Below are 17,191 nucleotides of genomic sequence, written 5' to 3'. Positions count from 1 at the left end.
AAGAAGGAGGAGGCAAGAAACCGAAGAAACCAGGAGGTGGCTGGAGCACGTGCGCTTCAACGAACGAGCCAGGGGGACGCGGCCAGGCCATCACCACGCCATCCGAGCCTGGGCGGGAGCGGGCCGACTTCGCATCGGCACCGTCATCCTAGGTGCACCACGAACCTGCTCTTCGTGGCCCCAGCGGCATCGGTCGGGCACCAGCGGCCAGCGTCCACGCTCCGTCGACGTTTGTCTCGACGGCCCCGAAAGGCTACGTTCGGGCCGAGCCTACCTGGAACCTCCAGCGGCAGCGGCCACCAGGGGGTAGCCACCGAGGAAGCACGCCGCCGAAGGGATGACCGCGCGCGTCGAACGCCGGCATCAAGGACCTCAAGCGAGAGAGGCTACCAGGGGGTAGCCACAGAGGAAAGAAGTGAGGACGCGCGGAGCCCACGCCGTCCAAGGAGTGACCGCGCGCATCGAACGCCGGCACCAAAGCGAGAAGACGACGGCTACCACCGAGTTGCGGCCACGCAACGGGTGCGACACGTCAGCGCCGACGACAGCGGGGTAGGCCAGTCCATTATAGGGACCTAGTTGTAGAACACAAATGAGGAGTTGTGGTACAAGAGGAATTAACTAGAACTTGGTTAAGGAGTGTATTTAGAGTGTTCTTAGTGCAGGACGTTATTGTAGAGACTTTTGAGTCTTGATTTCAATTGTATATTGAGCTGTTAAGTTAGGGGTTTCTATGTGAGTTGTATTTTGGGATTGTAGAGGTTTGAGTGTTTATCATTTGTGTGTAGTTTAAATATTGAGTGCTTTGCCTGACGGTATTTTGGGTGTGCATTAAATGTATGTTGTTAAACAAGTCAACGGATTCCCTGTGTCCATTGCTTCGAGCTGGTAAAGACCACCTCACCATCCGTTCACGTGACAAATAATTGGCGAGCCTGCCAGGATTGATTTATCCTCACCCAGGATATTTCAATCGGGCCCTGTCACGTTTCTTACCAGCTGGGAGAATGGATTGGGAATGGTTGTTGACATTGGTTCAAACGCGAGGTTTGAACAAACAGCAGTTTCTCGAATTGTACGATGAAGAGAACGGCAAAGTGCACGAGATATTGGATGCAAAGATAGGAGAATATCGCAAAGCAAGGGAAAGGCTTGAGGCCGAGGAAAGAGTGTTGCAGATACAAATGGTAGAGCTGGAAAGGGAACATGCAGAATTAACGCAGTGCCTCGAAGAAAAAGAACGCAAAAAGAACCGTGAGCGCGCTGCACGTGAGACAGAAGGATCCCCCGTCGCTGACCTCTACGAGGCACGTGAGGAAGAAAGCACGCAGATCGGCAGCAGCGAAGGAGCACGTGCGTTTGATAGAACGCAGGTCGCGGCTCACGATGAGGCCGCGAGTGAAAATAAACACAAAGAAAACGTTTGTTTGTTCGGACAACCTGCTGAGGAGAAAGTCGCGTTCGAACCGCGAGACAGCGATACCGGGCAGGGTCTGGTTCGTTGTGAAAGACAATTGGCAGCCCCGAGTCAGGTAGCTGAAACTCAGTGCCGCGAGGAAAACGGCGCACTTTTGCCAAAGCATCCGAAGCGAACGAGGGGAAAGAGCTTGATGCTTAGGAAGGTTAGAGTGCGGGAGCGTAGCCGTGCTGACAGAGGCAGGCTAGCAGAAAAGCGACCCAGCTAATAGCCAGAGCTAGACGTATGAGCATACGATGGGCCAAGACGAGACAGGCTAGCAGGAAGTCCCAGCGTAAGCACGGGAAGAAGGGTAGCTCACAACACGGATGTGACGTGCTAAGCAGCCTGCAAGCTAGTAGTGTGCAAAGAGCAGCGTGCAAGCGCAGAGTAACGGGTGGAATCGTAAGGCGGCCGGTGCTAGCGAAGCCATTGAGCCAGGAGATGGGCTACCGGCACGCAAGTAGTGTGACCAAGGTCGGTTGTCATAACCGAGCTGATTGTGTAGTGAAAGGTACCGAATGGAAGAGGCGGAAGAAAGTTAAGATGAAGGCATAAGTCAAAGAACCTAATGGAAAGCACGGACTTGACTCGGAAAGGAATAGGACCCATAACGGTGACGAATGATTGTGTGTTGTGGTACAGTCTCAATAGTGCAGTAGAGTGAAAAGGCAAGCTTCGTGTAAATGTATATTAGGAAAACAGTGGTGTTGAATATTAGATTATCGAAGGGTGTGATTTTGGTGATGTTAGAGCAAATTGTATGAGGAGTTTGGAGTATGTGCATGAAGTGTAGATATGAAAGTAGTTGCAAAGTGCGGTTGAGGAGAGGGAGGAGGAAAAACATTTGGTGTAGACTAAGAGAGAGTGTGCGAATTGGAGGATATTGAAGTGCTTGATTGCAGTGATGTGTTAGAGGGGAGTATTTGAGTAGAATGGGGTTTAAGAAAGTGATGGATTTGTGATAAAACGGAAACATTGTGTGAACCAAGTGTGTTCGGGACACAAGTGAACTACAGACAAGGGCGAAAAAAGTGGTGTGGTTGAAGTGTGAGGTGAAAAGTGCATCGAAAGAAGTGAGCAGTGGTGGTGAACAGTGGGCTCATGAGAAGTGACCAAGGGTTGTGGAAGAAGAGGACATCGGCGGCCAAGATTAAGCAGTTTTTTTAGAAAAAAACTCTTAAAGCAGGGGGTAATTGTCATGTGTCAGGGCACCCCCTGAGAGGGGGACGCATCAAACACCCGAAAAACAGGAAAGAAACGAACAAAGGAACGGCCATTTGAAGTGCGCGCCAGGAGCGTGCCAATCAGCAAGCGCCAGCGCCGACGCACCGAGGAATCATGGGCAAAGGTGGCAGTTCACGGGTGGGCCAATAAGGGAAGGCCACGCATGGGACAAGTGGCGAGATGGCCATATAAGGACAGGGAGGAAGCAAGAAGCCAATGGGAGTGCGTCACGGGAGAGCCCAGAGGGTATAAAAGCGGGGCGCACAAAAAGGAGGAGGAGGCAAGAAACCGAAGAAACCAGGAGGCGGCCGGAGCACGTGCGCTTCAATGAAAGAGCCAGGGGGACGCGGCCAGGCCATCGACCACGCCATCCGAGCCTGGGCGGGAGCGGGCCGCCTTCGCATTGGCACCGTCATCCTAGGTGCACCACGAACCTGCTCTTCGTGGCCCCAGCGGCATCAGTCGAACCAGCGGCTAGCGTCCACGCTCCGTCGACGTTCGTCTCGACGGCCCCGAAAGGCTACGTTCGGGCCAAGCCTACCTGGAACCTCCAGCGGCCGCGGCTACCAGGGGGTAGCCACCGAGGAAGCACGCCGCCGAAGGGATGACCGCGCGCGTCGAACGCCGGCATCAAGGACCTTAAGCGAGAGAGGCTACCAGGGGGTAGCCACAGAGGAAAGAAGTGAGGACGTGCGGAGCCCACGCCGTCCAAGGAGTGACCGCGCATCGAACGCCGGCACCGAAGCGAGAAGATGACGGCTACCACCGAGTCGCGGCCACGCAACGGGTGCGACACGTCAGCGCCGATGACAGCGGGGTAGGCCAGTCCATTATAGGGACCTAGTTGTAGAACACAAATGAGGAGTTGTGGTACAAGAGGAATTAACTAGAACTTGGTTAAGGAGTGTATTTAGAGTGTTCTTAGTGTAGGACGTTATTGTAGAGACTTTTGAGTCTTGATTTCAATTGTATATTGAGCTGTTAAGTTAGGGGTTTCTATGTGAGTTGTATTTTGGGATTGTAGAGGTTTGAGTGTTTATCGTTTGTGTGTAGTTTAAATATTGAGTGCTTTGCCTGAGGGTTTTTTGGGTGTGCATTAAATGTATGTTGTTAAACAAGTCAACGGATTCCCTGTGTCCATTGCTCCGAGCTGGTAAAGACCACCTCACCATCCGTTCACGTGACAGCAGGCCATCTTCCTAAACATGTACATTAGAAAGTGCACTACCAGTTCTTACACAGAAAGTTCATTCATACATGTAACTAGAAAGAGTGTTAAGCATGTTGCCCGAAACACCAAATGACTTTGTCACTCAAGATGCCATACTACCATGTCGTGTCGTAGGCCTTTTCCATGTCAAAGAAGATTGTAATGCAGAACTGATTGTGGATGAAGGCATCTTGTATGTAGGATTCCAACGCAACAAGTTGATCATTGGTGGAGTGCCCTGCCCTGAAGCCTGCCTGGCAGCTCTCGAGAAGACCATTGTACCCAAGGAAGTACACGAGCCTGCGATTTATCATTTTCTCGAGAAGCTTGCGCAGGCAGCTCGTTAGGGCTATGGGACGGTAACTTGAAGGAGAAGACGGGTCCTTTCCCTCCTTCCAGAAAGCAACTACTATGGCCTCCCTCCGAGGGTGTGGAATGTGCCCCGAAAGCCATACGTTATTATATAGATGTAGAAGCGTTTCAAGTGTGTCTGTGTGTAGGGGTTGTATCATTGTGTATGTAATGTTGTCTGGGCCTGGAGCGGAGGGTTTACATGTGCTCAGAGCCGACTTCAGCTCATGTAGTATAAACAAGGAGTTGTAAGAAGTCTGTGATTAGTTACTGTCACGTAGGTACTTCTTTTCACAAGACGCTTTATGCTTCAGGAAAGTGTTCCGTGTAGTGTGCTGAACTGGACACGTGTTGGAAGTGTTATGCGAGCGTGTTAGCCTGGTCTTCCAGTGTATCCCCTGTTGTACTGACCAGGGGCAGGATGTGTGTCTCGGTTGTCCTTCGAGTTTGTGTATACGTGTCTATACCTTGCGTGTGTCTGTGTATGAGTTTATAGATGTTATGAATGAGCACCAACTTTTCTCTTTTTGCCTCACGGCGCACACATTTTCCAAACGCCTTTGCCTGTTTGAACAGGAGGAGGTTACCTGACGTAGGGTACTGACGAAGGATACCCACGCCTTGTTCTGGGCCTCTCACGCCCGCCTACACTCCTGAGTCCACCACGGCCTCCTCTGGTTGCGCGGGGCCCCAGAGGCATGGGGAATGGACTTTTCGGCGGCGTCGAGAATGTGCGCCGTGAGCAGTTGAGCGGATTCATCTACATGTAGGTGTGTTATGGTTGTGCAGTGTAGTTTGGATGTCTCTGTAAATGTATTGCAGTTAGCTCTTGTTTCATTGAACCTGTTCTGGGAAGATGGCCTGCATGGGCCTTTACCTATATATGTTAGTGAGTTGGGGAAGTAGTCACTGCCATATGGGTCAGTGCCCACACCCCACTCAAGAGGAAAGAACTGCAGAACCAATAGGCTAGTCAAGGTATGTGTTGTGTCCTATATTGTAGAATGTGGGCTGGCTTTTGTTCAACCAGCATGCTCCTCAAGATGTAACGAATTTCTCGATTAGGTGAATTTGTGCATCCGTGCGGGAGGAGCCCCACAGAGAGTTGTGTGCATTCAGGTCGCCAATAAGCATAAAAGGTTCGGGTAGCTAATCTACAAGGCCCTTGAAATCGGAGCTTGAAAGCTGGAAATCAGGAGGGATGTAGATAGAGCCTACTGTTACAAGCCTATCGAAGATTATGGTTCAACGGCGACACCCTCAAGGACAGTCTGCAACAGGATGGTATGACAAGTTAACGATTTTCTGGCAAAGATGGCTACACCACCTGAAGATGTACCACCACCATCCCTGTCCTTCCTAAATACCATGTACATATCAAGAAATTTGTGTGTTCTGAGTTTAGATGTGTTTCTTGAAGACACATTACACGTGGCTGATTGGAGTGCAGTATCTCAAAACATTGTCAAGGTTTTTAAGAAGGCCTCCGGAGTTCCATTGAATTATGTTTTCTCATCCCATTATTTAGTGTGAGAGCTAGTGGAGTATGTATGTTTCTGTGTTGTCTTTCAGGGCTGCGAGTCTCGTCTTTTTTGGCTTGTACGGAGGCTTCGGCGTCTGAACGCGTTCCTTGCGGTGCACCGCAGACAAGAACGGTTCGACGTCCATTTCATCTTCGGATATCCTCGAAGTGCCTGTGTGATGAGGTATTTTGTGAAAGGTATTTTGTGTACAAGGTATTTTGTGAAAGTTTCCGCTTGGGAGACTGGTTTCAGTTGAGTTACCTCAGTGCATGCGGCCCCTTTTAGAAGGCCGATCAGTTTTTTGGGGGGGATGGAAAAAGCCATGTGAATATGGAATAATTCGGCGGCAGAGCCAGTCGCCCACCACCGATCCCAACAAGGGAACGTGGCGTTAAAGGAGCCATGAAGACAAAATACAAGTTGGGTTTGTTAGAAAGACTGCTTAGTCCCGATAACAATACCAATATCATCGCAATCTTCGAGCAAATAACAGATATATTAAAGAAAACGTGTGAAGCAGTCGCGACCCCCTAGCCAATTTTTCGCAACTTTTCTATGACGTCCCGGAACATTGTTTGTGCGATTGGCGGCCGCCTAACTGACCTGTCGTGAACACACATGACTAAACGTCTGTAATGCGGCCGCTAGTTCCATTCGACTGCATCACTTGAATGCTAACGTGCAGTTACCGCACGGAAAATTGTTTTATTATTGGCCCGTACGACGTCATTCTTGCTCATAACACGTCACTGTGGCGCAAAATTTGAGAGTTTTTAAATACTTCTTGCTTTTTTTTTCGTTAAAAAAACATCTTTTGTGGCTGTAATGGAGCTGAGTGAGATACTGAATCCTAGTTCTTTCAAATTAAACGAAGTTGTATTTTCCCTTCATGGCTCCTTTAAAGTAAACGCTAACCGTTACCCTACCACGATAACCCTATACTTAGTAGCAAGGTTGATATCTTTGCACAGGGTTAACCCTTGCCGCCAGGAAAAATGTAGAAATGAGGAAGGAAAGAGATGACACGACAGGGGTAGGAGAGGAGATAGGAAAGTGAAAGAATGGAGGGGAAGAGAGGAAAAGGCGACTGGCTGATTCCCCCGGGCGGGTCAGACCGGGGGTACCGTCTGCGAGAAGCGGAGGCTGAAGTGGCGTGTTGCCGCTGCTCGGGGGCTGTAAAGGTCCAAAACAACCCCAACTTTGGCTCAGCCACCAGGTTCCCCTTTTCCCCGGACACGGCAAAGCCACACACAGCCGGGACGTGGGTGGGTCCAACCCACATGTGCTCGGGTCCGTGGTGTCGCAAGACACCAGGTGCCTACGGTAGTAAGCACCCCTGCGGAGCCCGGGACCATGGTGGTGTTACCAAAACACCTTGAGTACATAAGGTGCCCCCGGGGGTAGCATGCCATGCTGCCAATGCTGGAAATCATAAAAGAGTTCCTTGATGAGAAAAGTACGATGCAAGGCTGCCCAAAGGAATTATATTGCGAATATGGTTAACTCAATTATTATAACTATTACTTCATTGGTGTATCTCAACAGGATTTACTGCTGTTTACTGCTACAATATTCTATATTACTTCGCTTGCATTATTTGTTACAAGATAAACCTGGAGATGGCACCGTATGTCCAAATGGAGTGTAGAGGCAAGCACGCCAAATCTTTCAAGGAGTACTGATGCAAAATTTCAAACCTGAGATAACTATGTAAAAGGTTCCTTTGGCAAGTTGAGATATCTCCCAGCAAGTTTCAACAGTAACCGTTTATTAGAACATATTTAAAATCCGTTTTATTCTTTGCACACATGAGAAAGCTCAAATCAAATGCCCTCTCGCAATTGGCATCAGCATGATGCCACCTACTCCTCCCAGCCCCAAATTGTCGACGCCAGGTACCCGTAATGTGGCCAGCGCACTTACTGCAGTTGGCACGCGCTGCTTTGGCAAATGTATCACGTCACGGTTTTGGGACTGACATCATGCTACCCGAGGCATGATAAGACGGTGGAGATGCGCACGAGCTCGTGCATGCGTCCTATAAGCAGTGGTGTGACAAAAATGGTGACGTCACGAGCACTCTCCTGTCCTGGCGGCCGCCTCGGTGCTCGTTTAGTCGAAACCGAAACCGAAACAAATAAACCAGGCTGGAAATAATTATTTATGCAGCAACCGACCGCCTTTAAGCAGCGGATTAATGCAGTTTTACCAATTTTACATTTCTCTTAAGCCATGTAGGCAGGAATAATTTGTATGCATATTTTGTTCTTCTCATCACCGTTTTCAAAGTTGCTTCTAAAGATGCCACACACTGTTTTTCGAAACTGAAACTTTTCAGTGTGTTCTGTTCCCCAGCACACAGGTTGCAGCCACTGGGCATGCCCTGAAGTAGAGTAAAACAATTTGAGTATTTCTTGCTGCAGACAACTTCCATAGCTCCACTGTGTTTCATAATAAGTATGAAACAAATACAAAAAAAACCCGCACTTTTTAAAATTCTCACGGGCTCACTGTGTCCTTAAATATTTCAAATTAAATGAAACTATTGCAGAAACAACATTTATTTTACTGTTTACAACGCAGCGCAGATTACAATCCTGTTCATACTACATATGGGTGTATACATTACACCCAGTAATGCTCTGCGAGCTACTGGTACTTCTTTTATTGCTATTCCTAACAGTGCACCATCCATTATATTTGTGCCACCAGATACTGAAACAAATGAACCACTGCTTTACGCTTGCACTTCCCACACGATATGTCTTCTGCAAACCGCGCTGCAAGTGCCATAACCTACCCTGTTTTGCCAGAGTGTCGGCTGGACGAGGAGGTGTGAGGACTGAGTTCTGCCGAAATGTCTGCACCATCTCGTGAAGTTGTGCTGTTGTCCGATGCACCCGAATCGCCAACTTGGGTGTTGTTCACTTCCAGAGCTGCAAAAGTCAAAGGTTTGAGCAGCTGAAGTCAATAAGTGTTTTCCAAATCCTCAAACAGCCTATATAGTGGAATGCACAGCACAGCACAGGGCAAGGTGACTTTGTTGTTGGTAACAATCACTACGATATGAGGTAAGCTCAAACTTTCATAAGCACCTTGTCAACGATTGGTGACACTACGTAATCACCATTGAGAACTTGGGAGCTACAGGATAGGGGAACATAAGTTATTGCTTTCGGTGCCAAGCGAATGTGCTGTTTGGAGGAAAGCTTCTCGTCGGGCGCGTCATCGGAAGCAGGCAAAGTCAGCATCTCGAGGCGAAGGACATTGGTAGAACAGTCAATGAGGGTTGCGTGCTCAGATAAAAAGTCAAGGCCAAGGATAAGGTCATGCGACCAACGTTCAAGCACAGTGAACAAAACAGTCGTTAGATGACCAACTGCAGTCACACGAGGAGAGCACATTCCAATCACAACAGTCGTCCCTCCATCAGCGACCCTGACGTGTGATGTTGGTGGCGCAATAACTGCTTAAACGGTGGCGAAGATGAGCACTCATAACAGATCAATGCACTCCTGTATCGATGAGGGCACTGATGGGAATGCTGTTAACTTCAAAATCCAATAAATTGTTCCAGGTAGCCGAGGTCAAGAAAGGATTTTCGGGTGTGGTCGTTCATACAGTGTCACCTCCGGGAGCTGCATTTGTTAGTTTTCTGAGGGTGGGTCGGAGAGAAGGGGCGATAGGGTTGGGGTGAGCGGGATTGGAGACTTTGCAGCGATGACGAGGGGGCAGAAAATCGGGGCGTACGGGCATCGCGCTCATCCGTCTAAAGGCGAGGGGCAAAGCGAGGGCGGTGGTCATTGGTCAGGTGTGGAAATGTCGGTGGAACGGTGGTTCAGCGAGGCAGGGCGGGGAGACAGCATCCAGCGACTACGACAGTATCGGACAATGTTGCCCGGACGGCAGCAGTTGAAGTAGATCGGGCGGTCATCGGGGGTTCTCTATTTTGAGGGATGGCCAGGTTGGTAAATAGGAGGCATAAATTCGTTCCGGGGAGGTAGGGGGGGGGCAATTGGCAGCGGAATGGAAAATGATGGCGCACGACGTGCAGAAAAAACGCAAGGGAGGCCCTTATTTGAAATTTCCTAACAAACAACAGCTTGTAAAAGCAATATGGTAGGTAGGCTGGTTTCGGGTGCGTAGAGGGGTGGTGAAATTGGAGTCATGGCCTCGATCTCTTGGTGAGCTTTTCTGGCGTTGTGGACAGAAGTGGCCAATGTGGAATATCCTCGCACGATGAGGTGGCAGCCATCTTTGGAAGCCTGGTGAACTACTGAGCAATTCGACAGGCTTTTGCCTGTTCGAAGCGGTGGCACTCTTTCAAAACAGAGTCGACGGTGACGCAATCTTTACAAACGAGCAGGTGGAAGCTGTAGTCAGCAATGCCTTTCATAATGTGAGAAACCTTCTGTTTCGGCCATGTTCGGATCTTCCCTGTGGTGACATGCTTGCGCTTCAGTGGACGTCTGTGCGTGAGATGCCAGTTCGTTTTGACAAGCGAGCTTGCTACCAATGGGTTTGCAGGCATTCCAGCTAGTGACGTCGTGTTCGTTTGTGAGGAATTATTTCTTAGCTGTTCCATCGAGGTAATATTCGACATTTGCAAACGTGACTGTGGGATCCCACTGTTTATGTGCGCTCACCTGCCCGTAAGTCTTGATTCAATCTTCTACATGGACATCATGCGTGCCACGAAAAGAGGCTGGGTTCATGGGGCTGCGACATTACGACAAGTGGTGGTATAGATGTGTTTCTGGCATGGTCAGTCATCTCGCTGTAGTAAAAGTGGCGTCCACTTCGAAGCTTCGTTGCGCATAAAGTGAGCCCCCACAGAGCTAAGCTGGGGTGATAGTGAGGGGCCACAGTCACCCACTCGACCAACGGAGGAGGTGGCGAAGCGCAACGGCCTGGATGGGGATGAAGTTGCACTTCAACCACAATTTCAGGATGAAGAATAAGCCATATTTACGATATTTACATTATTCACAATGGTTGCTAATGCAGCAGCCCAGAGGCAAATGGTTCACAAGTTGGCCGATCAACCTCCCCTTCTAGTTTTAACCAAGCACTGACCAGTGTCTCGACGCTGCTACGTCTTAAATGTTTGCCGGTGTATTTGGAGTGTCACGTAACAATATAAAAGAACATTTTAATTTACATTACCCAAATTTGCTTAAATTGAATAGAATGCAACCCACAAGCCTTGCATGCAAAAGGCAGAGTAACGTATGCAGGGTTGAGACAGCTGAAACATATCTGGGGGCAGTTTCTGGAGCAGCAACATCGAAATTTTGGAGCAGAAGGACCTCAATATGTAGCATTTAACGACATTTCATGTTGTCCTAGGAGCCTAAAAAATTAATTTTTAATAAACGGGGGAACATTACACTTTTTGCAGTACACACCACACAGAAACATGCTTTGGAGAAAACATTCTAACAAAGTTTTTCCAAGGTACAGGACGCAAAATGCTTTCCCATACCAGTGAGTTCAGTTTCAACTACCATAAAATTCCGAGCAAGCTCCCCCACCCGTGCAAGCCCCCCCCCCCCCCCCCCCCCCCCACGACTTCAGCGCTAATTTCAAATTTCCGCGCCGTTCCGGGAAAGCACGCCCGCCCATCCCTCCACGCAGTTATCACGCACTGCGTGTAGGCAACACTGGCTTGCCGGAGCCAGTTAAAGAATCTAATCCAATCCAATCCTGCTTCAACCGAACGCTACGCGCCATTTGTTTATTTGTTTTGGCGGTGGTAGGTCATGCATTCCTACACAGTTGCAAAGAAAATCGAGGTGATCCGATGACAGAGAGCACGGGAAAAACGTGCACCAGACCTCTCCACAGTTCAAGCCCGACTGAAAGCGCATACGGGAATGGGAGGAGAATTTCAACAATCTCTTGCAGCAAAACTTCGAAAAAGCAAAACTTCGACGGAAGCTAAGCAACGGCGCCACAGTGTTCAGCGAGTACGTGGACGATGCGCTGTTCGAGTTCTTAGAGTGCAAAAGAAGCACAGGACGTGCCGTTAGCAACCAGCTGCTGTCTGAAGACGCTGTGAAAATAGCAAACAGCACGCAGTTGGGTAACTTTGTAGCTTCCAGCCACTACATAAGCAGGTGGAAGCAGCGGTTCAGCTTTGCAATGTGCTGCGCCATAAATGAGAGCCAGAGGACGCCCGAGGAATCTGCGGAGGCAGTAAGCGCCTTCCGGACTTCCGCGAACTCCCTGCGTGTCGAAACGATGCCAAAAGGCAACTTTAAGAAGCCGTCGCGGCAGCAGGTCCTTGATTTTGTTGCCAAGGCGTGGGCTGCCGTATCGGAGGGAACAGTGGCGCGCTGCTTCAAGGGGTGCGGCATTGTAAACGCACTCGAAGGCTCCGAGGACGCCGACCTGCACGGCGGGCTGGCAGATGTCGGAGCCGTGGTGCCAGAAGACCGGGGCGGACTGGAAGACGAGTGCGCCGAGCTTTTTTCTTGCTACAGACTCTGAGGAGCTTTTCGATCGTTTCGAAAGGGACGACCAGCAGTAAGATCAAGGCGTGGCACCCGAAGACTGGGGCAGCAGAGTGCTGCGAACTTTATTTCTTTTTGCTGCTAAGTTTTTCAGTGGTTTCTAAAGTAACTAACAGTAACATCTATTGCGTATAAAGTTCATCTTCCTAATGAAGGTTTAAAACCACGCGCACTGCTTTTTTTTTATTATTTTTATTTGTAAAAACAATTGTCGCCGCCATCTTGAATTTTGGTGCCGTTCCGGGATAGCGCCCCCCCCCCTCCACTTTGCCGGTAATTCCGACTTGCTGAGGGGGGGCGCTTGCCCGGAATTTTACGGTAGTTGCATCTGAAAACTGCTGAAACATACTCTTTGCAAACATGAAGACAACAGAGGTTGGCTTCGACCTCAGACCGCTGCAGTTTTCTTGAAATCTAGCTCAGACATGGCAGGATAAGGCTGAAGGTACAATAATACTGTTATAAACAAGCGTTTTACTGGCTGTAAGATACGCACTATATGTTGCGGAATTATGGAAGAAGAGGAAGACTACCGCGTACTATCATTGCGATCAGGGGCTAGAGGAGAAAGAAGGAGAAAAACCTCGGTCCGGCTCGGCCATGGCCTCATGTCTGCGTCCCGTTCCATGACATTTCTGGTGCTGTGAAACCCGGGAAACGAGGCACGAGCAGACCCACGTTCGACGGCGCAGCAGCTCCGAGGCACGCGAGGCTTGGATACTTTCGTACTGCTTTATCCTGGAAGCCTTGCCCTCGGCCGCCACCCCTTTCGGCTCGTGCCCAAGCCCGCCCTTGTCCCCTTGGTATTCGCAACCCCAGTGTCTTGCTTCATCGACTGGTGCCATGGACGCACTTCGTATTCGCCGAGATGTCCTGCGAGCGACCATCTCCGGGATCATGACAGTCCTCAACGCCTTGCTGTGGAGCCCGGCAGCAACGGCCCTTGACAGACAAAATGTCCTCGACCTTATTTTGCATGACCAGGTGAGCCTTCACAAGCTCGACGCTCAAGTTCAGGAGAACCTGAAGGATGAAGAATTTGATGCCGACATTTTGGAAGCGATCGATTATGACGAGCGTATCTGCGCCCGGCGAATGCGCGTTCGCTTCTCCGCGAGCCATGACTCTTCCGCAAGCCCAGTCCTTAAACCACAGGCGGCGCTGTTTACTACCCGAATCGCAACCTCGACAATGTGCTCGTTTCCCGAGGAGGCCCGGCGGACAAAGGCCCCAGTTGACGTGCCGCCCATCCGGGAAATGACAGCTGCGGGGATAGTCAAACAGGACAACGAGGACGGAGGCACTGCGGCATTTCAGGACGCAAAGCAGGACACCGAGGTGCTCAGACAGGGAGAGAGGCTCCAGCAACTGCGCAGCCCTGCTGCTTCCGTGACTGCCCTTTCGGGGAAGTCTCAAGGACACTCCAGGGACATCGGCATCGCTGACGCGGCTATCGTTTTTGAGAGAGCCCAGCGGCCCTGCCGTGAATCTAGCCTAGCCAACGATACTTCTCCTTTGGAGATGTCTAAGTGGCCCCAGACGGATTAACTTATAAAACAGCGCTAGAAACAAGACTACAGAAAGGGCACACAGACAGGGCGCTGACTAACAACTGAGTTTATTGTCACTGAACGGGCAATAAATACGGAAAGAAAGTGACACGTGAGGAAAGAAATAACAACTGAAGAAAACATACAAAAAACAATCAGTTTCAAAAAGTACAGTGATCTTCATTACTAACACAATCGTAGCAACTAGCACGCCTTATCTACAGTATCACCAACAAAGTGAAATTCTTTCCCCGAAAGAGCAACAGACGGAGCGCTGACGTAATCATGTTTCCGGGTATGGATTTCCCAGGCCTCTCTAATCTCCCGTCGCATCCGGTCGCGGTATCGCGCCAGCACGTGGCTTTTCTGCGACGGGAGATTAGAGAGGCCTGGGAAATCTATACCCGGAAACATGATTGCGTCAGCGCTCCGTCTGTTGCTCTTTCGGGGAAAGAATTTCACTTTGTTGGTGATACTGTAGATAAGGCGTGCTAGTTGCTACGATTGTGTTAGTAATGAAGATCACTGTACTTTTTGAAACTGATTGTTTTTTGTATGTTTTCTTCAGTTGTTATTTCTTTCCTCACGTGTCACTTTCTTTCCGTATTTATTGCCCGTTCAGTGACAATAAACTCAGTTGTTAGTCAGCGCCCTGTCTGTGTGCCCTTTCTGTAGTCTTGTTTCTAGCGCTGTTTTATAAGTTAGTTATGTATCAACTGGCCCGCCTTCAATCTGTGTCCCAGACGGATGCTGGCATTACAGACGCGATTCCAACTTCGGATACGTCACTACAGCCCTTTCGCAACCCTCACTTCGACAACTTGACTTCCGCTCCGGAGACGTCTGACCCGTTCTGCCACTGCCCTAGCGTCGATGATGTGACTCTTGTTTTGGAGACCACCGAGCTTTCCCGTTGTGACCTTTACGTCAGCGACGCACCTCTCATTTCGCAGGCACTGCAGGAACCAGGTTTCGAGTCGAAGATATTTTCTTTTGTTCCAGCAACAAAGACGCGGTTCGTGCAGAAGATAGACTCGCGTCAGGAGATAACAAAGCGCCTGCTCCTCCGACGCTCCATGAGCGAGCTTCGACGCCGGAATCCAGCTTCGGCCGCGCTCGTCAAGGCCCGGTGGGGGAGGCATCCTCGTGGCGAAGCAGAACAGATGCTTCTATGGTGACGACCCCTTCTTCAGCAAGCGCAACTCGATTCGGGACGAGCCTTTGTACCTTGTTGGGTACGGCGAGAGCGAAGTCCTATTGTTCGCAGAGATAACGGATATGCCGATCGAATACACGTATTTCCTCATGGAAGCAGTATCAGACGTGAAGGCGACGGCAATGCCATCATGCTACCGTGACGCTCTCTGGAAATTTGGCAGTCTACATCAACTGTTCCCGTTTGAACCTGGCGGCTCCCTGGCGACTCAAAACCAGGAGCATGGTCACTCTTTCCGGTTGACTGTTCGTGATCTTCACCTTTATCCCTAAGTCACTTCGATCCAGCAACGACGCAAGCGGTCGTTGCCCGTGACGTTGGCCATGGACTTGTACTGCCTCGCTCGAATGACAAGGCCGTTTACCGAGATCGACGTCACCGAGACACCAAGCCGAAGGCTCCACTAGATCGCCCAGCCAGCCTACCCGGGAACGACGGACCAGCGGACTTCACGGCGCAACGCCAAGGTAGTGCGTGGCCTCAGGTACGTCGGATCTTCTCATTTCAGAGGCCTCACCCTTGAACGGTGCCTGCCATGGCTGCGTGCTGGACACAGACCCCCCACCTAGAACCCGGAGATAAACCCCACCCATCGGACAGTACCGGCCCTTGCTTCGCTGCGCTCTCTGGTTTAGATGACAGGCAGGTCGTGGACCAACTTATCAGTTCGAGGGTCATCCTCCGGGCGGACATAACGGAACTAGCCAACGCCACTATTCGGGTCTTGGAATCGTCACCATCGAATATAAGTATGCTCATCGATTTGCACCGTATGGCAGAACAAAAACAAGACGAAGTTTGAAAGCTGGACAGTCATATCCAGACCCTCTCGACTTTGACAGTTTTGTGGCAGACTTAGAAGAAGGCGCACGAAGGTTTCGTTAAAGGAACGAATTTCTCAGGCAACGTTGAGGATGTCGTTCACCGCGACGAAGACTTTGCCACCACCTCAACCGACGCAGGATCCTTTCAGAGGGGGCACCTCCCCGAAAAGGGACGCGGCCATTGTAGCACTCCCATTTGCAACAAGGGCTGTTTGCGAAACCGAGACTTCGTCGTGTTCAGCGGAAAAGAACACGGAGCAGCACAGCGCCCCTACATTTGCAATGTCGTCGGTGAACCAGGCCGCGGAATGTAGCAGCAAGACCAAGTTCAACCAAGCAGCCGGCGCCGTGGCATTTCGCTGAAGCGATGACGATACCATCTCAGACTCGGGTGCGCCCGCGGCCAAACCCAAGAAGCCAACCCGTATGGGCAACACTCAGATAAAGACAACAGATGAACAACCTAGTAGTGATCCCGCGTGTAACGGCAGCAAGGCATTCATTCGTGCATCGCAGTTACATAACGAGTGGCTTCCAAACAAATCTCGGAACACGCAAATTCAACCACGTGAAGGGGAAGCGCCCGTTCGACTACAAGCAAGAAACTCCAGTTCCATTACAACGGTTCCGACGCGAGTGAGAAATACTCAGCCCGTACCCAGAATTAAACTTCAAAAGCAAACAGGAAGAGAAAAGGGAACTACTGGCCAGAAGATACAGGCTCGATTTCGAATACGATTTATCCACGCTCACTCGTGGAGCAACTTCACTGCCTCATTCAAAAGACAGTCTCATTCAAGAAAAACTTCGGGCCCCGTCTTAGCCAAGAAAGTGTCAAGAAGAAGGCATCGTGCCCCAAAGCATCGATGGAGGATGAAGCAGAAGGGCATCAACCACCTCCAGACTCCGCAGGAATGACATTGGACTAATCTACGACAAGCCTAGACTAATCTGCTCTACACTTCCCCACCACTAGCGCCACCGTCGGGGGTGGGAGTATGTTGCGGAATTATGGAAGAAGAGGAAGACTACCGCGTACTATCATCATGATCAGGGGCTAGAGGAGAAAGCAGGGAATAAACCTCGGTCCGGCTCGGCCATGGCCTCGTGTCTGCGTCCCGTTCCATGACACTATATTCTTACAAACTGCTTAAATTTTATTAAGGCTGTATGCATAGACGGCACAAGGAGACAGCAAATTAAAAATGCTCCAGTCATGAAGTGTTTTTGTTATCATTTGAATGCCAAAATTATTTTCATAATACCCCACCGTGTTGTACAGCAAAAGTTGCGCAAAGCGAACCGTCGCGCCCCACCAG

At 50.1% G+C, this 17,191-nt stretch overlaps 1 protein-coding gene across 7 annotated transcripts in view; it reads right to left on the bottom strand.

The window, feature by feature from the left end:
- Positions 1-17,191, bottom strand: part of LOC144158234 (uncharacterized) — a 65,142-nt gene that overhangs the window by 33,154 nt on the left and 14,797 nt on the right. For 5 of the 7 annotated variants that reach the window (XM_077688958.1, XM_077688957.1, XM_077688956.1 and 2 more), the window contains one exon: positions 8,568-8,703. In XM_077688958.1, coding sequence (XP_077545084.1) covers positions 8,568-8,703 — 136 coding nt within the window. Of the gene's footprint in view, positions 1-6,217; positions 7,190-8,006; positions 8,151-8,567; positions 8,704-17,191 lie in introns of those variants that run through there. The other 2 variants (XM_077688959.1, XM_077688961.1) reach the window with 2 other exon arrangements.

This window comes from Haemaphysalis longicornis, unplaced genomic scaffold (genome assembly GCF_048455015.1).
Source record: "Haemaphysalis longicornis isolate Haplotype H1 unplaced genomic scaffold, Haemaphysalis longicornis Haplotype H1 scaffold_10, whole genome shotgun sequence".
In the NCBI taxonomy this organism is placed as follows: Eukaryota; Metazoa; Arthropoda; class Arachnida; order Ixodida; family Ixodidae; genus Haemaphysalis; species Haemaphysalis longicornis.
The sequence above is the reverse complement of the archived record's forward strand: the minus strand, read 5'-3'. Positions and strand labels throughout refer to the sequence as shown.